Source organism: Ursus maritimus, unplaced genomic scaffold (assembly GCF_017311325.1).
Source record: "Ursus maritimus isolate PB19 unplaced genomic scaffold, ASM1731132v1 scaffold_4, whole genome shotgun sequence".
Lineage (NCBI taxonomy): Eukaryota > Metazoa > Chordata > Mammalia > Carnivora > Ursidae > Ursus > Ursus maritimus.
The window spans coordinates 237,079-260,226 of record NW_024426552.1 but is presented as its reverse complement, the minus strand read 5'-3'; the positions used below and the strand labels follow the sequence as shown (position 1 = coordinate 260,226).

Below are 23,148 nucleotides of genomic sequence, written 5' to 3'. Positions count from 1 at the left end.
CAGCAGGACCCAGACGTGCTGTCATCTTTTTTCTTTTTCAAGTTTACTTTTTTAGTAATCTCTACCCCCAATGTGGGGCTCTAGAATCGCATGCCCCTCGGATGGCGCCAGCCAGGTGCCCCATGCCGTCCTCTTGTCCTGACTTCTGGCCTCCAGAGGCCGATTCCTGGTAGGCTTTCCTGTTTGTGGCACTTTGTTAGTGAAGGTCTAGCAAACGAATACACAGTTCCTTTGAGGGAGAGGGGATTATAGTTCCCTTTCCATCTCATGTTTCCAGCTAAATTATGCCCAAAAAATAACTGTGATTCTATGCTTGGTGTCCAGTAGGTGGGGAAGGAGGGCTGGCTAAATAGCCACGTGGGTAGGCTGGGGAGTCAAAGCCTTTGTGAGGGTATCTAGCCAGATACCAGATACCTCCAAGCCATGTCGTGGCCCCAGATTTCCCAACCAGCTTCCCAAACTTAGCATAACAGGACTGCCTTGGTTGGGTGTTTACCATCTTTGACGTATTAATCCCTGGGCCTGGCCCTTGTCTTTATCATCTCAGTGTGGGAGATGGTTTCTTTATATGCAACCAAACAGGCTCCATGGCTTTCAATTGTCTGTTATTAGCCATCAGCTATCCTTTGTTTTTTTTTTTTTATTTTTATTTATTTTTAAAGATTTTTATTTATTCATTTGACAGAGAGAGAGAGCGCACAAGCAGGGGGAGCAGCAGAGGTAGAAGGAGAAGCAGGCTCCCTGCACAGCAGGGACCCCAATGCGGGGCTCCATCCCAGGACCCTGGGATCGTGATCTGAAACGAAGACAGACGCTTAAGAGACTGAGCCACCAGGCACTCCTGTTTTTCTTTTTATTTATTTTATTTTTTTAAGTAGGCTCCACGCTGGCCCCAGTGCGGGCCTTGAACTCACGACCCTGAGACTGTGACCTGAGCTGAGATCAAGAGTGGGGCGCTCAAACGACTAAGCCACCCAGGTGCCCGTTGTTTTTCTTTCTTTCTTTCTTTTAAGATTTTATTTATTTATTTGAGAGAGAGACAGCCAGCGAGAGAGGGAACACAAGCAGGGGGAGTGGGAGAGGAAGAAGCAGGTGCCCAGCGGAAGAGCCTGACGTGGGGCTCCATCCCAGAACGCAGGGATCACGCCCTGAGCCGAAGGCAGACGCCTAACCGCTGCGCCACCCAGGCGCCCCACCCCCGCGTTGTTTTTCTTAAGAGTATCAGTAGTCCTAAGGAGCAGCTGCCCAATTCCATGATCCTTCTTGATTGCCACTGTAAGGTGGAAAAGTCACCCCCTTAGTGTATTCCGTTTCCCTTCACGGGTTCACCCTCCAGCTTCAAAGCTAGTGGGAAATGAACAGACCACCACAGGGGCTGTGAGGGATTTGGCCCGTCTCCTCCCTTGCTTTCTCAGACCACTCCTGGTAGCAAGTGTTGCAGGATGGCTTCTCCGCAAGCAGATGCTGAGATGGAGTTTGGGGTATACGACCTGTGAGAGGAAGCAGAAGGAAGCTGGACTGGGCAGAGGACACAGAAGTGTGGGGGGTGGTGCTGCAGAGCTCTGGCCAGTCTGGTGTGCTCTGGGGCGGGTACTGCTCATCAGAGGTGCTCCGTGTTGGATCCAGATCTCTATACTCCATTCAGTCACCAGCTGTACACTGCTCCAGGGAGGATACGACCTTGGGCACAGCCACTCCAAGCCTCCCTTGCACACGTCCCCTTAGTATTTGGGGGCCGGCTCCTTCAGGTGCACCCTGCAGACACACTTCCCCTTTCCGGATTCCTGGGCCTCCCAGTTCAGCTCCAGCAAGCTCCCAGCCTCCTCATGGGTTGGTGCTCCCCTATGCCTGTCCTCCCACTTCCTACGATCACCTCATGGTCTGAAATGGCCGCTGGAGCTCATTCCTGGTCAATATCATACCTTCTGCTGCGGTTGAGAAAGTAAAGGAGTTAACACGTATGAAAGCCGGGGACAAATGTCTGGCTCACAGGGGGACCCATGTAGGTCTCTGCCAATATTCCAGCAGGTATTATTCCAGCAGGTATTCAAAGTGCGCAGAGGGTGTCCAGCAAGGCTACTGGGAATCGGCGGAAAGCGCCTAGAGCCGCTGAACGGAACGCTTGAACTAACGGGCTGTGGTCATCCCACCGGCCAGTGGCTGGGCAGGCCCGTGGACCCCAGACCCCAAGCCGGGAGGGCGGACAGTGCCGAACCCCGCCGGTGCTCCGGCCCAAGCAGCGAGCTGGTCCAGGAGCCCAGCTCACCTGCCCGCCGCTCCCAGTGGGACTCCGCAGGGCACTCCCCGCATCCTCGGGGCCAATGGCAGCGAGCCTTCGGTGTTGCTGGGCGGGCCGGGCGCTCCAAGCCCGGCCCACGACCCGCCGCGCACGCGCACTCTCCTCCCGCCCTTCCCGCCGCACACGCGCAGTCCGTGTAGGGCCAGCCGGGAGATCGGGAGCGCGCGGGGTGGCGGCGGAGCCCGCGCTCGTGCCCGCGCCCGCGCCCGTGCCCGCGCCCGCGCCCGCGCCGGTGCGAAGCCGCTCCGGCCGCGCCCGTATCCCGCCGCTTCAGCTCCCCGCCGCGCAGATGCGGGTCGCGGGGCTGAGGGGAGCGAGGTAACCTTCGCCCGCCGCCGCCGCCGCCGCCGCCGCTGCCGCCCGACCCTGGTCCGGCCGGGACCGCGGCCCCAGCCCCTCCCGGGCGTGTTCCGGCCTGGTCGTCCGCGGGGCGCGGCCAGAGCGGGCCATGGCCGACCGCGGGTGTCCGCTGGAGGCGGTGCCGCTGCCCGCCGAGGTGCGGGAGAGCCTGGCCGAGCTGGAGCTGGAGCTGTCGGAAGGTGAGCGGCCCGGATCCCACCCGGCCCTCACCCCGGACCCCGGGACCCCGGGACCCCGCCCGGCCGTGACCCTGGGACCCCAGACCCCGGCCCGGTCGTGACCCTGGGACCCCAGACCCCGGCCCGTACCCCTGCCCAGCCCTCATCCGGGACCCCAGCCCGACCCCCCGCCCGGCCCGGACACCGGGACCCCGGATTCCGCCCGGCCCTTCGCTCCAGACCCTGGCCTGGACCCCCGCCTGGCCCTCACTCCGGCCCCGGGACCCCAGGTCCCGGCCCTCACCACAGACCCCGGGACCCTGGAGCCCGGCCCTCATCCCGGACCCCCACCCGGCCCTCACCCCGGACCCCAGACCCCGGCCCGGCCCTCATCCCGGACCCCAGATCCGGCCCGGACCCCCACCTGGCCCTCACCTGGAGATCTGGAAACGCCCCCCCCCCCTTGCGCTGCCAGCCTTTGGGTTCCCGGTGGGGTCACCGAGCTCTGCGGTTTGACTGGGTGGTTTGGCCTCGAGCACGTGAGTCTCGATGTGGAATGACCATTTTTGTCCAAGTAGGAAGACAGCGTTTGTCCGAGCTTCAGGCTGCAGGTCTGCGCTTCCTGACGGTGGCTGTACCCAGGACCTGTGAGCCCACCTCTAGCCTGTGTGTCCCGTGCCCACCCCCCATTACAGGGTTGTAACAGCACCTGCCTGTCTGCGTCCTTCAGGCTAAAAGAACATATGCAAAGCACTGAACACTTAGAATGAGGTTGTTGCCCCATTTCTGGAATTTTTAAAATTAAAAAAAAGTTCAATGAATGGTTATTTGTTAAAAGTAGACTGGAGTAATTGCACTTCAGAGGTGGGTGGCTTGGCATCAAGAATGATCTGTTCCCAAGACTTGGGTCCCGCTGTTCTGTTTGGATTCATTGCAGAGTAAGTTCTTGCCCAGTTATCAGGGCAGCCAGTGGCCTTTGAGGAAACACATCTAAATGTTTAATTCTGTTTTTGAAACTTAAATCCATTTTCAGTTTTTAGAATCCGTTTTCTCAGAGTCCAGTTATTCTTTAAGTTTCAGGTTGAGAAGTGGGCTCAGGTTGGGGCTGTGAGTTTTTGGAAGAACTGTCTAAGTAAGTATGTGCTTGCTTGGACTTACTCATTTAATCCTCGCCAAACTGAGTGGAAGGCACGGTTGTTTCCTTTGTTTTACAGATAATCCAGCATCTACTTGCAGCTGCTTTGAATTCAACATTGAAATTTTTTAAAGTTTATGATATATGGCACTTTTTTTTTAATGGAAGTGCAATAAGAAGTGGGTGGATTTGAGAATTCTTTGTGATCAGATGCTCTTGAGAAGTCTGAAAAACTCAAATTAGGAATGATTGTGACAGGAAGTACTGTCCCGAATTTGTTACAGTTCTTCAACAAGGGAAAATCACGTAGACGCAGACTTTACCCATCTCAGATATGTTTTTGCAGATGGCTCCTAATTTCTGCTCCAGTGTATTTCTTATTCCCTCAATTCTTGTTGTTTTGTGGTTGTGTGGTTGAGCACTTTCTGGGAGTTGACAGATGAGTTGGACCCTTTCCTCAAAGAACTTCATAATTTGTATGACGGAACAAGTGCTTCAGTGAAAACAACGCTGTCTCTTGCCTCCGTGTGTGCTGTCCTCATTTTAGATGTGTGTGGAGGAGGTAGAGATGAGGAAGGGTGTAGGTTCGATGGGAGTGGAGGGAACTGGACAGCTAGCTTAGGCCGGGAAGGGTGTGAACAGAGCCGTAAGAAAGGACAGAGTGCATTGCACCGGGGAGGCAGGAGCCCTGGCCTGTGTCCCAGCTTCTAGACTCGCCTGACACCTTTCGTTTGGCCCAAATAGGTCAGTGATTATTCAGGCACAGTCACACTTGGCCCTGCTCCCAGGGTGTTCCCAATCCTTTGGTGCTGGCTTTTTCAGTTTGCGTTGTGGTTGTGTTGATGCAGGGCCTCCCTGTGGACGTGGAGATGCTTTGTGATAGGGACCGCGTCTTAGGCTGACCTTCGGCGTCTTGGCGCAGCGGCTGGCTTCCGGTGCGCGCCCCCGAACTTCCGTTGGATGACAGCAGCTCTGAGCTTGGGTTTGGTCGGTGTCAGAGGGGGTGAACAGCAGCCGTGTGGACACCCCATAGTTCTTGTAGAGATTCAGTCAGAGTACGCGAACGTGCCTTGAAACTGGTAAGGTGTTTTGTTTCTATAATTCAAGGAAGGTGTTATTAATGAAGCACAGTCCTGAAGCAACCAAGTTAGTCTTGTTGTCATCATCTTTAAATTTTGATCAAGTAGAAATAGGAAGTGGGACTCTTGGTCCTGTGCTTCCCCTCCCCCGACGGTGTGTGGAGGGGATCAACTTCTAGTTCAGAATAAAGTAATGTCAAAATAGGGTGACTTCACAGTGCCCACGTTTGTCTGGATGAGAACTTGCATAAAATCTAGCGTTTACACCGCGCTAGGCAGGTGAGGGGGAAGAGGAACTTAACAGACAAAATGCTGCCCACGTGGAGACTGGTAGTATTAGATACCTGGATAATCTGGAAAATCCTGCACAACTTCCTTTGGCCCGTATACCAGTAGTGACTAGTTGAAAGTATGGCCCTGCCTTTATTCATAACTCACGTGTGGCCTTGTTCTCCAGCACCCTCAGTGGATTGTCGTCATTAACCACTGTAATTGGGGTCAGCCCTTGGCAGAGGGCGGGGGGAGAGTTCTGGTCTTAGAATACACTGATTTTTTCCTATAGGGCAGGTTTGTTGGCTTTAGTTATGGATTCCCAAGAGGGATATAAGGCACAACTCTGGTCTTGACCCCTAACTTTCGCGGCTCTTTCATCCTTCCTAGGATCTCCTTCAAATTAAGATGAGGATGAAAGGTGGAGCTATGCAGAACCCCACTCTTCTTAGACACCCCCCAGCCCCGTGCCATGAGCACACACAGAATTCATACATACGGCTCCTCAAAGCATATGAGAGTGTTCGTGGATGAAAATGAGGTTATTAGACGTGTAACTTTGACTTTAAAAAAGAATTAATTCACAAACACTGGTGCTTTAGGTAACTGTTACAGTGTCAAATTACCTTCTAAACCCCTCACCGCTCCTGTCGGTACTGTGCAGTGTCTCGGGGCTGGTGGCGCTAAGCCATTTCAGAAACCTGGATGGTGGGGTCAGGTTAGTCTTTGTGGAATGGCCTGCAGTGGTTTAGAAAGGAAATTCCTACACAACCAACTGCGTTTGTTCCACTCCTGTTTCTTTATTCCTCTTCTGGTTAATAGGTCTATTTCAAAGCTTTACCTTTAGTCTGTTTCGTGTTTTATTGCATTTTGTTAATGCAGGGGCCTCAGCCTGGATGCAGGCAAACAAAAAGGGGAAAAGCTCTGCAGGCGTAGAGGAAGGGACTTCTTCACAAAGCTTTCCTCCGTGCTAAATGTCTTTAATGTCTGTAATTAGTGATATAATTCTCAGTTTTCAAAACGGTAGCCTAACATTGCCTTTACGTCACTAAACATGTGTGCTCCCTAAATATTTTGTGGTATATTAAAATTCTCATGTCCACAGATTCTTTTCAGCCATCAAAGCCCAGCCCAGATGCTTCTTATTTTGAGCCTTTCCTGAGCATGTCTGATGTGGCTACTTTCTTGGAAGTCTTATCACACTTGCTGCCGCCTTTGGGATTCTTGCCAGTTTTGGTTTGTTGTATCTGTTATTTGTATACTTTCGTGCGTTCAGTGATTGTTAAGTGCCCACTGGGTACTAGCTAATGTTTTAGCTGTCAAAGGTCAGGGTTAGCTCTGTTTCTCCATTGATCAGCTTTGCACACTGTTTTATTAAAAAGTAATACAGATACAGGGGCAGAGAAGTGAAACAGTTAAAAGGAAATGTGGGGTAGAGTGAGTGAGTGAGTGTGTGCGAGTGTGTGTGGTGTTCCCCCCCCCCCCGACCCCGCCAGGTGTTCTCTGGTGTCCATTTCCTGGGTTTCCTTCCAGAAGTAATCTGCCAGTGTGATTCCTCTGGGGGTCCCTGAGACCTTTTCTGGGCGCCTGTGAAGGAAACGAAAATGTCATTTCTGTTTTCGTGTTTGTACTGGTGGTGGAGAAGCAATGCTGGTACCTTAGTCAAGGCCGGCCTGATGGTACTGACGGTCATTGTGTTCCTCGCCGACGCCCTGCTCGGCAGCAAAAAAGGTACCACTTTCACTTAAATGTACCCGTCCTTGATGAAGCAATAAAAATTAACTTTCTTAAATCTCAACCCTTGAATACCCATCTTTTTAATAGTCCGTGTGAGGAAATGGGAAGTGCCACAGAGAGCGCCAGGGCCTGTGGTGAGGAACAGCACTTGGGCATCTTGAGTTGCAAAGTGAATGAGCCACTTTTGTTGCAGAATGCCATGTTTACTGGAAAAGTGGGTGTTGGACAAACTGCAGTTACCAAGACTTGGATATCTGGTGGACATTTTCTGGAACATAAATGAACGAGAACAGCTGTCAGAATTTACGGTCATGATAATATTTGTACTTTAGAGCAAAATTTAAAATTTTATGAAGCTTATCTGCACCATGAGCCTGACAGCCTCTCATAACTTAAATACTTTTTTTGATAAGATTAAAGTCAGTTTTTGATATTATATAATGAAATGTGTCAACATTAGGAAGATCTGCATAATTCTGTGAACCAGTATTTTGTAAATACCAGTGTATCGTGTTACAAATTTGTGCACAGGTGAAAAGGTATAGACCATTGGGTTGTGACACAACCGTACGAGAAGCTCACTGGTTTTAGACCCCACACTGCAGCTATTCCGTGAAAAACTACCACCGGCCTAGTTGGGGTGGTGTGGTATCGAGGACTGTGCACAATGATCTGTAAAGGCTACTGACACACTCCGCCCTTGTCCAACATCCGTCTGTTGGATTCACCTTGTAGACTTCACACAAAGCCGCAGATTGCAACAGGTTGGATGCTGAAGCAGGTAAGAGAATCCACCCAGTTGTTGTCTACGAAGCCAGTTAGTAAAGAGACTTGTTAAAGTAAAATCACACCTGTACTCGCCGAATGTTTTTGGCTTTGGGAATCTATTCTTTTTTATTAAAATGTAGGTATGTTAATATGGTTTATTATAAACTAATTTGAATGAATTAAATATTTAAAAAATTTCACTGTTTTAGTTTCTAATATGGTAAATGTTGACTGATATAACACACACAGACAAAAGCTCTTCGGGGGCCTCAGTAATTTTTAAGAGCGTGAAGGGGTCCTGAGTCCAAATCCTTTAAGAAGTGCTAGTCCTTGCAACTCTAACAGAACTTTTAAGGAAATACCCAAATGTCGTTGTATATTTCTTTATACTTTTTGTAACAAATTTCTTAGCTGTTACTGGCATAGTAAGGATTTCTGTTTATATTTGTAAAGATAATCAGATGTTTCAATTTATAAAACGTGTTTGAAAATTTCTGAAAATTACCTTACTAATTGCTTGTGTGTCCCACTTCACATGATTCAGGAATATTCCCTTTAGAATTTTTTTGTAGTGAATCATCCTAGCACAGTTGTCTCCTTCCAAAATTTTTTTTTCTTTACAGAATTTTGATTTATATATTTTTAAGAGAGTATCAATACTATAATTTCAGTTTTAATATCCTAACCCTTTGCACATACAGGTCACTGCCAACTATTCTGTACTGTTGAATTCCTGCCTTTGTTTAAACTTCACTTTCTCTTTGAAGTTCTGCCTTCCTCTGAGAAGCACCCCGTTTCTCCGGTGAGGTGCCTGCTGCTCGTGTCCCTGTAGTGCTCACTGTATCCCTCCTGTAGGATTTATCACACGGTTGTACGGCTTCGTTTGCTTGCTTTGCTACTTCCTAGGGAACACTTCAAGAGGGAGTTTTAAACTGTTCTTCGTGTCCTCAGCACCTAGCATATTTTAGGCATTTTAATGAGTGATTGTTTAATTAATAAAAGAGTAAAAACTACACATGGTGTTTATTTTCAGTTTTTTAAAACTTTTATTATTTCTTTAAGTAATCTCTATGCCCAACGTGGGGCTCGAAATCATGACCCCAAGATCAAGAGTCGCACGCTCCACCGTCCGAGCCATCCAGGCACCCCTATTTTCAGTTGTAAATCAAGAATCATCTGTGCTTGTTTGAATACTTAGCTTTATTGGTAATGGTTTTTCAGACTCAGTGAAGCCATTCATCAGCAGGACAGACCTGGGTCTTAGGGGGCCATTGACTCGGGATTTGGTTTGGTTGCTTAGACTACCGGGAAGAAACTACCAGTGTAGTCCCTGCTGGTGAGGAGCTGAAGTCTCAAGTGCCATCTAGAAGGCTGTTCCGGGCCCCGAGGTGGCCGTGATCCACCCATGGCCTCCCCTCTGGGCTGTGGGTCCACGCCACCTTCACGCTGAGCCCACACTTCTGTTGCAGGAATACAAAGGCAGGCTTGGTCCTGGGAGCCTGTGGCTCCTGCTGGGGACTTTGGCTCAAGGACCCATGCTGGCCTCAAACTTTCTTAGAGCTGCATGGTGTCTAAGGCTTTTCCTGCCCAACCTGTCTTCCTTTCCTCTGCCTCTACGAGGGATCACCTGCATCGTGTCAGCTCTCCAGCCTCCTGCTTGCCCCCCCCCCACCCGTTCCCCTTCACAGGCATTTCTCTCCTAGGTCTCTTGCATGTCTGTGCTGTCTTAGCATCTGCTTCTCAGAGGCCCTAAACTGCCATACGGGCTCTCTGGTTTAGGCCCAGGTTGAAAGGCTGCTTTGTCTGGTGGTGTGGGTGTAAGTGTCTGTCTCCCTTATCAGTGGTCTGCACTTGGACATTGTGTCTGGCACATAGTTGTTGGTCCGTGGGTATCGAATTGAATTTTTCCCTCTCTCGAGACCGTCTTGCCTGTGGCTGACTCTGGTTTAGCTCTCCCTAGCGACACTTCATGAGAGCTGGGGCCAAACCCGCCTTGCTCTTTCCTATGTCCCTGCCACCAGAGTCGTTGGCGTGTCATCCACGTCCACTGACCTCTGTCCATCCAGGCTCTGCTGAAAAGAAAGACAACAACTGGGACTTAGGGAAGTGGTTTTAGACTGGTGGTCAGAATACCCCAGGCAGGTGAATTAAGTTACAAGAGCCTTCCATATGATTGGGGAGGGAGCATCCCAACCAGGTGGGTTAGCTGAGCATGGTGACTCAGGTGATGAGAAGGGGGGCGGGTTGTAGGAGGCAGGCCAGAAAGGCGGCCTGAGCCTGGGCCCAGCCTGGTGGATCTCCTGGTTCCTACTTTAAGTGCCATGAGGGATCACTGGAACTTATGCTGCTTTGATGGTGTCTGTCCTTGAGACTCATCGCTGCTGTGTCAAGAATGGATTGCAAGGAGGCAAGAGTGAACTGGGTTCAGATCACTTAGGAGGCAGGCGCTGCTGGGCGAGAAATGGTAGCTGTTGGGGGGCAAGACGCTGAAGGGCCTGAAGGAGGAACAGGGAGGATTGGCTGATAGCCTGGGTGCGGGTGGGGAGGGCAGCAGGGAGTCAAGACGTGGCTACTAGGCTTTGGTGTGAGGTGCTGCGTGCACGCATAGCGAGGAGATGGGGAAGAGGAGGGTGACTGGATTTGAGGGAACGCCCACTTGCTCATTTATTCAAGGAAGAACTGGTCTGAACGCGGTCACTGTGATGATGGTGATACCAGCTAGTTGGCTTGATTGTGTTGCTATTTCAGGATGACTTTGAGGAACGCCTCCACTCCTGTGGACAGGACGTGTTTATTAAATGCTTCATTCAGGTAACGGGTACCGTGAATATCACTCATTTGCTATCCTGATGCTTATAACACCTTCCCTGTTAGTTTAATAGGCGTTTGTGCCTAACCTGATTCCTGGCTACTAATTAAAAGCTAGTTGTATCAGGGATTGACTAGTGGTACTTACAGCTGACCTCCCGCATAGGACTCCTAGCACTTCCTCCTTTCCTTTAGGAGTATCTGCTGTAAGGAGGCACCTCCATAGAGTGTCGTCCCGTGTCTGTCTCCTGCACTCCACAGTTGTAAGGGCCTTGAGGAGAGTGGCGTTGCCATCCTGCGAGCTGCTGGCTGGGTCTGCAGTGGGACCCTTTCTTGGCCGGCTGACTATGCTGGCCACATGAGGCACTTGTTGGCAGTCTTGAGGGAGAGCCACCCCTCAGGGCAGGCCTTCAGCTGAGGTGTGGGATGTGTAGGGGTCCGAGTCGTGCACTCTGAAGAGCCTCTGTTGGTCATTTGGTCCCTTCTCTCTGTAGACCTTTAGTCTCACCAAATGGGGTAGATGAACACCCAGGACTTAGAAGTCTGCAGAGAGACTTGAGTGGGAGCCCTGGTCTGCTAGAATGAAGAGTCTCTGCTTGGTGACGTGTCCCCATGGAAACATGAGCCTAGGGAGTGGTGTCACCCCCATGCCCCATGACCAGCACCCACACTTCACACTGTGCACCCCCAGTGAACGGTCACCATTGTGTTGCCACCATGCCCGTCTCTCTTCATCAGGGTCCAGGCTGTGTTCTATCTTTGTAGTTGGAAAGTACGGAAGAGTTGTAATTCTTGAAAACATTTTTATTTCATCTTTTCGTGTGTTCTTTTACCTGGTGTGATATGCAACATTTATTTAAAATAAAAATGAACTCGTACAAAGTATGTGGTCACTGTACTGTGACATAGCTGAAGAAAGGGTGGGATGAAGGAGGGTGGGTTACTCTGCTCTGCTCTGCTAGTAGGACTTTTAAAACTAACTTTTGCTGTAGCATTTTGTTTGTAGTAAGCTTGCTTCTGAGTAAGACTACAGTCTTTATGGGTCAATCTTCACAGAGAAGATTAACATTTCTGATATTGCACGTGCGTCCTACAAAGACTAGAAAATTATATACTACACGGCAAAGAAAAACGTGTGTAACCAGTGAAAGACACAACACCTGAAAATAGTAGTCTCTGTCATTTATTGATGAAGAGTCACTTGGAGTGATGCATCCAGAGTCCCTTGTCCTTCTCCACACAGGAAATGAATGGCCTCTGTTTTTGAGATTTCCTGGATTCTTGGGGCAGCACCTTGGGTAATCAGTGGGGACAGTAATCGTGCAGGGGTTTCCTTTCAGACTTTGGCTTTGTGTTACTCAGCTTTAAAGGAAGAGTAGAAATTCTGTCCTTTTCAGTTTACACTGACTATTCATGACTTGAGAATACCATTTTGGAAATAGCAGAGAAAGATCTTTTATTTCCTTTCGGATTTCGGAACTTTTTCTCCAGGATCTTTGATAAAAGACCTTTAAATTGAGTATCTGAAATGTGAAAGGACATATTCATGCTGGTGAAGCAGGTGAGTACCTCGAGAGAGCATGTCGTGGAGAGTTCCTGTTTAACTCCCGGGCTCTCCTTGCTCTGCTTATCTCCGAAGATGGAGGCTGTGGGTTAGCCCTTTTCAGCAAACAGTAAAATTAGGATCATTTAGAAATAAAGGGTATAGAAATGGGATAATCTGGCCTCATTATTAGGTAATCTTGGCATCATGGGCTGAATTGTGTCCCCCATATTCGTATGTTGAAGCCTTAACCGCCTGTGTGACTATATTTAGAGACACGTCCTTTAAGGAGGGGATGAAGGTTAAATGCAGTCGTAGGTGTGGGCTCTGATCCAATAAGACCTGTGTCCTTTTTAGAGGAGGAGATGGCAGGAGCGCCTGCACACAGGGAAGAGGCCGCGTGAGGACAGGTGAGAAGGCGGCTGCGTGCAAGCTAAGGGGAGAGCCTCAGGAAGGACCAAAGCTGATGGCGCCTTGAGCTCAGACTTCCGGCCTTCAGAACAGGGATGAGGTACATTTCTCTCGTTGAAGCCGCCCCGTCTGCGGTGTTGTGTTGGGGCAGCCCGAGCAGAGGAAGATACTCTGTGTGTCACCCTGTCATTCAGTAACAGACAACAGACCGAGTGCCAAGGTGCCCATGACCTAGCGAGGGCTGAAAGACACGTAGACGGTAAGGTGCATGCAGGCCCCGAAGGGGAGCAGCGTGGGCAAGCCGGGCGGACAGAGGAAATAGAGATTCTTCTAGCTTTGTTTGAAAGCGTGTGTGAGGAGGGTGTTGTAGGAGGGCAGGGAAGAAATGCTAGACAAAGGAAGACGAGCCAAAGCTGAGTGCCGGGGGATTGCCAGACAGTGCTCCCCAGGCACACGGGCAGACAGGGCAGGTTGAGAAAGGCGGGGGCTAGTGTAGGGGAGGGTTTACGCATCCTAGTAGAGAATTTGGACTGGGCTTTCTGGAGTCCAGACCAGTGTTGAAAGAAACTCAGACGCCTCCTGCAGCCAGATGTGTGTTATGGGTGTGTGAGGTGAGCAGGATTAAGACAGGCACCTGTCTGCTCTGGTGTGGGGCCTAGAAGCTTCTGTGCTGGTGGAAATGGTTTGTGCCGTAGCCGCCACGGCCACCGATACCAGCGCAGCCCCTACTGTGCATCTGTGAAACACTTGAAATGTGGCTAGTGGGATTGGGAAACTGAAAAGTCAATTTAATTGACTTTTAATTAATTAAAATGTAAATTTAAAACTTAAAATTTTAGGGGCCTGGGTGGCTCAGTCAATTAAGCGTCTGCCTTCAGCTCAGGTCATGATCTCAGGGTCAGTCCTGGGATTGAGTTTTGCATCGGGCTCCCTGCTCCGTGGGGAGCCTGCTTCTCCTTCTCCCTCTGCTGCTCCCTCTGGTTGTGCTCTCTCTCTCTGTCTCTGTCGAATAAATAAATTTTTTAAAATCTTTAAAACTTCAAATTTAAAAATACTCCCATAAAATTAGGAATATAATAAAGATCTGTCCATATAAACTTCTGTTAATATTACAATTGGTAAGGAAAAGACAAAACTCTTTGTAAGTTTGCTTACACAGACAAATCCCTGAGAATCAGTGAAGTAGCAGAGCTAATGAGATTGCCACACCGATGCTGGTGCGGGACCGTCCTGTGGAGTCAGGAACATGTCTTCACACCAGGAATAATGGGTTTAAAAGAATCCGTTGGAAAAAGCCCCCCCCCTTCACAATAGCCACAAAATCATACGGTACCCAGTAATGTCCAACAAGAGATGTGCCAGCTCTCCTTTGGAAATGCACCAGGTATCACTGAGGAACTTTGGCAGACCAGAAACAGGAGAGCGGGGAGTGTCGTGCCATGTTGTGGGGTGGAGAAGGGTGCTCAGTATTGCAAGTATGCGTGTCGTCCCTAAACTTGTCTCTACGTTGTCCGACCCTAGAATTTGTGAGTACAATGCCAAGAAGAGTTGAGACATTTTTCAAGTGGGAAGAAAAGAACAAAGTTAAGGCTTATTAATTTTAAAACTGTGGCAAGAGATAAAGAAACATGGAGTATTGAGTTATGTGGGAGTTCAAACCAGTCACTGGGATAGGTGAGCATCGTCAGACAGCGTCCAGAACTCTTCCGTACGGACGGAAGTTAATAAACGTGCGAGGGCAGTGACTGTTCGCACAGCCCATGTGGACAGCACGGCAAAGTGTAGGCTCCGCTTTAAGGCGTTCTATTACGAGTGAGTGACTCCAGCACAGTTTTCTACCCCTGCACTTGACGGCGGGGGGAAATGGGAGACGTTAAAATATGATACGTGTGTGCTTTCAGGAACCCATGAAATCCTGAAAACAGATGGCCGATTTTCTGTTTTTGGAAAAGGGCGAAGGGGGTGGCTATTCTTAGGTACTTTATTGTAAGTGGGTCTTCTTAACAAATGGTGGAGTCAGGTGGCGGTGTTAGAGGCAGTAAGCAGCAATTGAGATATTTCCGTGTGAGCTTTCGTATGTCTCTTTCTGTCCCTCCTCCTCTTCTTTCTCGATGATCGACAGCACCGTCTGCTGGCAACGTGTGGGAGAGTGGGCTGGAGCGGCACAAAAACGGGAGCAGAAGCATGAAGGAGCACATTGCCGCGATCTAGGGCCGTGGAATGGAGAGAATGGTCTGCCGTAGAACACACAGGTTTCGGTGTGAAGAAGCGGACCTTGGAGGGTCTGGGAGGGCTCCTGAGTTTCCCAGATGGGCGACTGCGAGATGAGGGAGCTGTTTGGAGAACAGGTCAGGAAGAACTCAGGAAGATCATGTGTGTTTCATACCTGTAGAGTGTGGGTGTCCACGGGGCATCTGGATATGTAGGACTGGTACTTTCTAGAAAGGCGTATCTAGAAGTAGAAATCTGGAAGTCATTGGCAGGAAATCATGATTGACGTGAATATGATGACCCTGTAGGGAGAACTCAACGCAAAGAGGTCCTAGGGCAAAACCCTGGGGAACGCAAACCCATCAAGGACAGACAGAGGAAGGGGCCACAGCAGGAAGAGGAGAGGGAAGAGTGTGGGCATCTGTGAGGCAGAAGGCTTCACTGCACAAAGTGCCTGTGGGAACGGAGGGCGTGTTAAATTGATATTCATGACCACCATCAGGTAAAGATGACTCCTCTCCCAAATCCCACTGAAATGGTAGAAATTTTGTTTATTTTTTGAAAAAATTTTAAAGTTTATTTGTTTACTTATTTAAGTAATCTCTACCACCGACATAGGACTCAAACTCATGAGCCAGAGATGAAGCGTCTCAGGCTCCTCTGACTGATCCAGCCAGGTGCCCTGAAATGGTAAAAATTTTTAGAATTAAAAGGAAATTCACAGCAGTGTAGATTCTGGAAAGTCAGAAAGGTAGATCAGAGCAGCGGGCACCATCTAGGTCGGGAAGACGGCACATGGGGCAGAGCAGTAACAGACGGTCAGTGTGTTCTTTGAGCCGAGCGGGGGGAGCGATGGTAGCGGGGAGGTGGTGGTGAGGAGAGGATGTGGTGTCCAGGGCTTTTCCGGAGCCCCCATGCCACTCCCCCAGGAGGGTGGCCAGTCTCCTGGTGGGGGACGGAGCTTAGAGGGCAGGCCTCGGCCTAGCCTCTGCCAGAGCAGACTCTGCACCGAGCCTCCTCAGGACAGCTCACTGGAAGAGAAGGATGGAACGTGTGCAGCTGAGAAGTTGGAAGAACACCAGAGTGGGTGGTATTTACGTTCTCCTTCCGGCTGTAAGAGTATTCTAAGTTCCGATCACGAGTGTGCAATAAGAATCATACCCTCGTGTGACTTTATCTCACCACGTAATGTTTAAAAGCATTCTTGCATTAAATGTCTGCTATTTTCATTTTTATTTTTTAATTTTTTTTGAAATAGCAGTCAGTGATTCTTTTATTTTTTTTATTTTATTTTGTTTTATTTTTAAAAGGAATCTCTACACCCAATGTGGGGCTGGAACTCGCGACCCTGAGATCAAGAGTCAGATGCTCTACCGGCTGAGCCAGCCTGTCTGCTATTGTTAAAAGGGTTATTGCCTATTTACACATTTATGTAATACAAGCTTGGTAGCCAAGAGCTGTATGTTTTTTAAGCTTTTGTTTATTTATCTATCTGAGAGAGAGAGAGAGAGTACATGGGGAAGGGGGAGCAGAGGGAGAAGGAAGCAGACTCTGCACCAAGCACAGAGCCCCAAGCAGGGCTCAATCCCATGACTTGGAGATCAGGACCTGAGCCAAAATCAGGAGTCAGATGTCCAACCAACCGAGCCACCCAGGCGCCCCACCAAGAGCTATATTTTTATGGAAGAACCTTGTTACCCTTCTCTGTGGCACTGCTGTCTGTCTCCTTGTATGTCCTAACTGGATGTTCAGGGCCTTACTTCAGTTAAATGGGATAATTTAGATTAAGCTCATGAGGACTGGGGAATAGAAGGCCGACATTTGCATGGAGCAGTCAGAAACTGTGGAGTGTGGTTGACTGCTTCTTGTTTAATCTTTTTTCTAATATTTGTGATCTTGCAAACATACAGAAAAGTTGAGAGAATCATGGTATACACACTGATGTACCTACTACCTGATTTTTCAAAAAATTAATATTTTGTCATATTAACTTCAGATCCTTTGCACAGAACCATTTCAGAGAGAGAGTAAGCCATACTCACTCTGACTCTGTTCTCCTTCCCCCAGCCTCCCCCTGAACTTGGTGTTGGATCATCGTATTGCATTTCCATATATCCTTAAACAGTCTATAGTGCTGTTTTGCATGGTTTAAAACATTACATAAATCATCTATATGAGTCCTTCTGAAACTTGCTTTTAATCTCAACGTTATGTTTTTAGAATTATGGTAATGATTATGTTAATACATATAGCTCTGACTCTTTCTAACTAGCGGCTTTGGGGCAATCTTACATGATTACACCATGGTGTATTAATTTTTTTCCCCTGAGTGTATGTTTTTTAAATTAGTAAACTATTTTTTAGAGCAGTTTTATGTTCACAGCCACATTGCGTGGAAAGCACAGAGTTCCTGTGCACCCCTATTCCCACACATGCACAGCCCCCCACTATCACAGCATACGTTTGTTCTATCAGTGAACGTACGCTGGCACGTCATTACCCAGCGCCCTGAGTTACCTTATGGTGGTGTAGATTCTGTGGGTTTTGACATATGTTTAATGACATACATCCACCGTTTACCATGCAGTCCTGCGTGTATTTTTTGAAAGTAATGGAGGATGACCATGTGGAGAAGGGTTCCCCAGGGGAAGCCTTGAGGCCTCAGCCCAGGAGCACACATGCGAGCCAGCACAGGGAAGAGCTCAGGAGAAGAGGAATGGAGAGCGCCTTCGGTCCCAGGCAGGCTCACATGGTGGCTGCTGGAGGGAAGCATAGGGTCTGAGCGGGCTCAGTTTTGGAGTAAGCGGACCCGGGGCGGGTCTTGGCAGGTTTGGTATGAATCTCACTGTCAGCTTACTCTGGGTCAGCTTCTCTCCTTTTCTGTAGGTCAGTGTGCTGCTGCTGGACTGTAGACGTATAAAAATGGTCATTCCGCTTATCTGTACAGCCGCGTTGCTAGGGTAAATCTGGCATTGTTGGCCTAGAGACGTTCGCCCTTCCCAGAGTGACTCAAGGAAGTACGTGTTCTTCCTGAGAGCACAGCAGTTCTAAGGACTCACGCATGGTTTTTATTGGTCTGTCATTGTCATGCACTTATTGGCACCCACCCCGAATCACATCATACCCTTGGAACCTATGAACGTTACCGTATTTGCAGAGAGTCTTTGTGCATGTGATAGAGGATCTTGAGATGAGCTACCTGGATGTTTGGGGTGGAATTTACATGCCATCGAAGGTGTCTTTAGAAGAGAGAGGCAGAGGGAGATCGGGTGCACACTCGGAGGGGGAGGCAGGTGGGCACCAAGGCAGAGACTGGAGTGATGTGGCCCCATGTCGGGAAGGCTGGAAGAGCCCAGGAATGGATTCTCCCCTAGCGTCTTCAGAGTTACTGCAGCCTTTTTGCCGCCTGATTCTGGCTCAGTGACACTGACTTTGGACTTCCGGCCTCCAGAATGATAGGGAGTGAGTTTGTCTTGTTTGAAGCTAAGCTTGTGGGAATTTGTTAGCAGCTGCAGGACCTGCGCCCACTCAGCCCCACGTCTGCAGCGCACTCAGAGAAGATGTTTTCTTTTTCTTTTTGTCCCATGTCGCATCTTTGTGAATTACATTGGAGGTCTGAAATGTTTGCTTTTTCCTTCATGGTGAGTAATCTTTGTGTCCTATGTAAGAGTTCTTCCCCCACCTCATGGCCCTGAAGATATTCTTTTAAATTATTTTTTAAGAGCTTTATTGATCTGTCACATTGAAACATATAATCCACCTGGAGTTGAATTTTGTGAGAAAAGAGTCTTTTCATTTCTGTTTTGTGTGGCTACTCAGTTGTCCTGGCGTATTTGTGGAAAAGGCCATCTTTTCCCTACTGCTCTGGACTGATTGCTGCAGCGTTGCTGTCCTCGTCTATCTTACCATCTTACTGCACTCCCTACTGTAGCTTCTCGGTGTATGTCTGTGTCTGGTCAAACCTGTCCCTTTTTATTTCTCAAGTTTCATTTGCTAGTCTTGGCCCTTGGCATTTTTCCATGTACGTTTTAGCATCAGCTTGTCTATTTCTACACACACACAAACCCTGCAAGAGTTTAGATTCTAATTACTCAGACTCTAAAGATTCAGTTGGACAGAGAGGCATCGTTATGGTATTGAGTGTACAGACCCAGGAACATGCCACATCACTTCATTTTTTAGATCTTTCAAACTTTACCTCAGTAGTGCTTTCAGTTTATTAACTAATGAGACAGAGAGAGAAAGTGAGCACGAGCGGGGGAAGGGCAGAGGGAGAGGGAGAAGCAGACTCCCCGTTGGGTGTGCAGAACCCACACGGGGCTCGAGCCCACGACCCTGGGATCGTGACCTGGGTGGAAGTCAGAGGCTTAACCGACTGAGCCTCCCAGGCGCCCTGTGTTTTTAGTTTCTGTGTAGCGGTCATATATTTATCATTCATTAAATTTATTCCTGGATTTGAGATATAGTATTTTTCGGGCGTAGAATTTTCTTTTTTCTTTTTTTTAAATCACAGTCCTGCTTTTTAATTCCTTGAACATATTGATCGTGGTTATTTTAAAGTTCCATTATGTGGATTCCCTGTCTGTATCTTCCTATTATCTATTGGTTTTCATGGGTTGTAGTCACAGCTTCCTGTTGCCTGTAGGCCAGAGACTGTAGGTGTAGCAATGATTTGTGACTCTAGATGTTTCTGTGTTTCTCCATAAAGGGTTTACTTTTGCTTCTGGCAGGTGAATGGCCTGGGGGTGCATCTGTAATGTGCATTGCCTAACAGCGGGGCATCAGACTATGTGAAGCAAAAACAAATAGAATTGCAAAGAAAAACAGATGATCCTACTGTCACAGTTGGAGACTTCAACACCCTTCTATCAGAAAAGGACCCAGCAGGCAGAAAAATCAGTAAGGACACAGTTGAATTCAACAGCATCATCTGTCCACTGGATATAATGGATATCTAGAGACTGTTTTATCCAACAGCAGCAGAATGCACATTCTTCTCAAGCCCACGTGAAGCATTCGCCAAGAGAGACCACATTCTGGGCCATAAAACACATCTTCACAAATTTAAAGGAATTGAAATCATACAGTGTCTTTTCTCAGACCACAACAGAATTGAACTAAGAATCAGTAACAAAGAGAACTCAAAATACGTAGAGATTAAACAGCATACTTCTAAATAACACAGGTCAAAAGAGAAATTCATGAGAAATTCTGAAATATTTTGTACTACATGAAAATAAAAACACAACTGACCTAATTTATGGGATGCCTCAAAAGCAGTACTTAAAGGGAAACTTACAGCATTAAGAAGAAAGATCAAAAGTCAGTGACTAGATGGACATCGGGGGCGTTATGCTAAGTGAAATAAGTGAGGCAGAGAAAGACATATACCTTATGATCTCACTTATATGTGGAATCTAACAAAACAGAGCCCATAGATACAGAGAACAGATTGGTGGTATTTGAAAGTTGCTAAGAGAGTAGGTCTTAAAAGTTCTTATCACAAGAAAAAAAATGTAACTGTGTGATGATGGCTGACTATACTTGTGTTCATTTCACAATACTTACAAATATGTATGAGGCTAATGTTATATGTCAATTATATCTCAATTTAAAAGATCAGTAACCTAAGATTCTTCCCTAGGAAACTATAATAAGAAGAGCAAATTAAATAAAAAGTAAACAGAATAGAAGAAATAATAAGAATTAGACCAGAAATCAATGAAACCGAAAACCAGAAATCAATAGAAAACCTCCCTTCAGGAGGTGAATAGATAAATAAATTGGTCCATCCAGTCAATGCAATATTATTTAACACTAAAGGAAATGAGCTGTCAAGCCACGAAAAAACATGGAAGAAACTTAAATGCATTAAGTGAAGTCAATCTGAAAAGGTGATTATATGATTACAACTCCATGACGTTCTGGAAAACTGTGGAGACAGTAGAAAGATCATTGATTGCCAGGAATTGAGGGTGAAGGAGGGGTGAATAGGCAGAGCACAGAGGATTTGTAAGGCAGTGAAAATACTCTGTATGATGCCACAATGATGGATACGTTGTTATACTTTTGTCCAAACTCATAGAGTGTCCAACACCAAGAGTGAACCATAGCTAAACTGTGGACTTTGGGTAATTACTGTGTATCTGTGTAGTTCATCAGTTGAAACAAATGGGCTACTCCGCTGTAGGGTGTTCATCATGGGGGAAGGCTGTGCATGTGTTGGGACACAGGGTGTATGGGAGTTCTCTGTACCTTGCCCTCAGTTTTGCTGTGAACCTGAAATTGCTGTCTACATGAAGTTTAATTAAGCAAAATAAAACAAAAGAAGGGAAAAAAAATCCCAACCTTCTGGAAAATAAATCTGCAAGCCCAGATGGTTTCACTGACAAATTTTATCACTTAAAAAAGAAATAACACCAATTTTACATAGTCTCTCCCATGTATTTTTAACTTTTTATTTTGAAATAATTTTAGACTCGTAAGTTGCAGAAATAGTACGTAGAATTCATTCAGTTTCCTGCAATAACATCTTATAAAACCATAATGCATTATCAAACTATTTTCCATATATTCTTAATTACAGTTATTGTGCTAAAAATGTAAAGAATTCAGAAGTGTATGAAGTAGAAAATTAAATACTTCTCACACCAACCTCAAGCTAAATAAACAAATCACTATTAATAATTTGCTGGGCAGTCTTCCAGACATTTCTTGCACACAAAGAAATAGATACTTACACACATGTATAGTTTTATTTATTTGTTGTTACCAGAATTAAATCAATCTTTATGTATATAGTTTTCCACTCGCTACTTTTACCCAGTAGTGTATCATGAATCTGTGTTAAGTGATACCCATCCTCTACCTTCCAAATACCAGGGAATTTTTTTTGGACCAACAGTATTCTGTAGTAATGACGTATGGCAGCATATTTTCTTCCCTTTTTTTTTTAAATTAACAATTAGGTTGTCTCCTGTTATTTGTTGTTATATATGATGTGCTCTGCCTGTCCTTGTTGCTGTGACCTTAAGGAGTTATTGAATGCTTTTGAGAATAGGCTTTTAGAAACCCTGGTGTCTGGGTTGGGACTTGGAGACACTATTTGCGATTTTGCACTTGTAATCCTAAATGACTGTGGTTGGCAACAATGGAGGTCAACCTGAGCCGCATAGCATAGCCCCTACCTGGAGGGCTGGTAAGAACAGCTAGCAGCCCACAGACCACCAGAGACGGGTGGGCCCTGGTGTCTTCCCAGAGCCCCCCCAGGCACCTGGGTGCTCAGCCAGGGGTGAGCTTTATCCTGGCTGAAATGCCCTCAGCGGTCGGGTCAGGGCGACTCCAGCTTGGTGTAGCAGTCGGGGAGTTTGGCTCTGCTGTTTGTCTCTTGAAGGTTTACTGAACTTGGGTTCAGAAAATTTGGATTTGAGTCCCTTTTCTATTAGCTTATTAGTTTGGTGTCTGCATTCTCTTTTGGAATTCCGCCTTGCTGTCTGTGTGGGCAGAAGTCGGCATTCAGGGGTGTGTTGGGTTCGTGTCTGAGTTGGATATGAGAAAAATGGTAACTGGTTACACATGAAAATGTGTAGCTTGGTTATGTTCAACTGGTTCGGTGAGAAGACACGGGACCACTTTTGCGATATCACAGGCATGAAGCAGGGAGTTAATGTTTCATTTCTGAATGCTCCCTTCACCTTCACCATGGAAATGTTCATTTGAAATGGAAACCTAAGAAGGAGCCATTTCTAGGAAACGAATACTTAATTTTTAAATATCCTGGAAAATCAGTGTTCTGCTTTTAAATGGGGGTTTATCAGTTTTAGTGTTGTGTAACAATATTTAGCTTTCATTTCAATTTGTCTTAATTACATATTTTTGTATATTTCAGAAGAAGCATAACTTTTTAGTAGATATTACTTTAAAAAAAATACGTGTGCTTTAAAGTTGTTCACAAGTTAAACAGTATGAAGCTAAATTCTACAGTCCTACCCTGGCCCGGCTTGGGGTCTGAGTATGCAGTAAGTGGGTAGGGCAAGGACAGTGCACTCCAAGGACACTGGCCGTTAGCCACGGACTAGGTGTGCTCACTGAGTCATGGACTGGCTGGTGTTAAAAATGGAGTGCTTAGCATAAAAAACAGGCAGAGTGAGATTTGCAGTATCATGCCATTCAGGTAAAGTAAAAATACATGGACACAAAGCAGTGTCCATTCTGCAGAACAAATTCAAATTAGAAGACTAGTTTGCTGTAGGGGTGGTGGGGGAATAAATAAGGTGGGGCAGGTGAGATACACAAGAGAGGCTCAGCGGGGAGGGCCGGGCTGAAGGGGCTGTTGCTAAAGCCGTGCAGACCCCCTGGGAGCTGGTGGT

The 23,148-nt window shown here is 47.3% G+C and overlaps 1 protein-coding gene and 1 long non-coding RNA gene across 2 annotated transcripts in view; both read left to right on the top strand.

Annotated features, from left to right (window-relative positions):
* Positions 1–2,555: 2,555 nt before the first annotated feature.
* The window catches only part of DIP2A (disco interacting protein 2 homolog A), a 136,513-nt gene continuing 115,920 nt past the window's right edge, over positions 2,556–23,148 (top strand). The window contains 1 exon segment of the mRNA XM_040621761.1: positions 2,556–2,838. Coding sequence (XP_040477695.1) covers positions 2,748–2,838 — 91 coding nt within the window. The 5' untranslated portion in view covers positions 2,556–2,747.
* Positions 10,463–20,036, top strand: LOC103680674. Its single transcript, XR_573138.2, has 3 exons — positions 10,463–10,617; positions 12,515–12,668; positions 19,510–20,036. It is a non-coding gene; the product is annotated as an uncharacterized LOC103680674 (long non-coding RNA).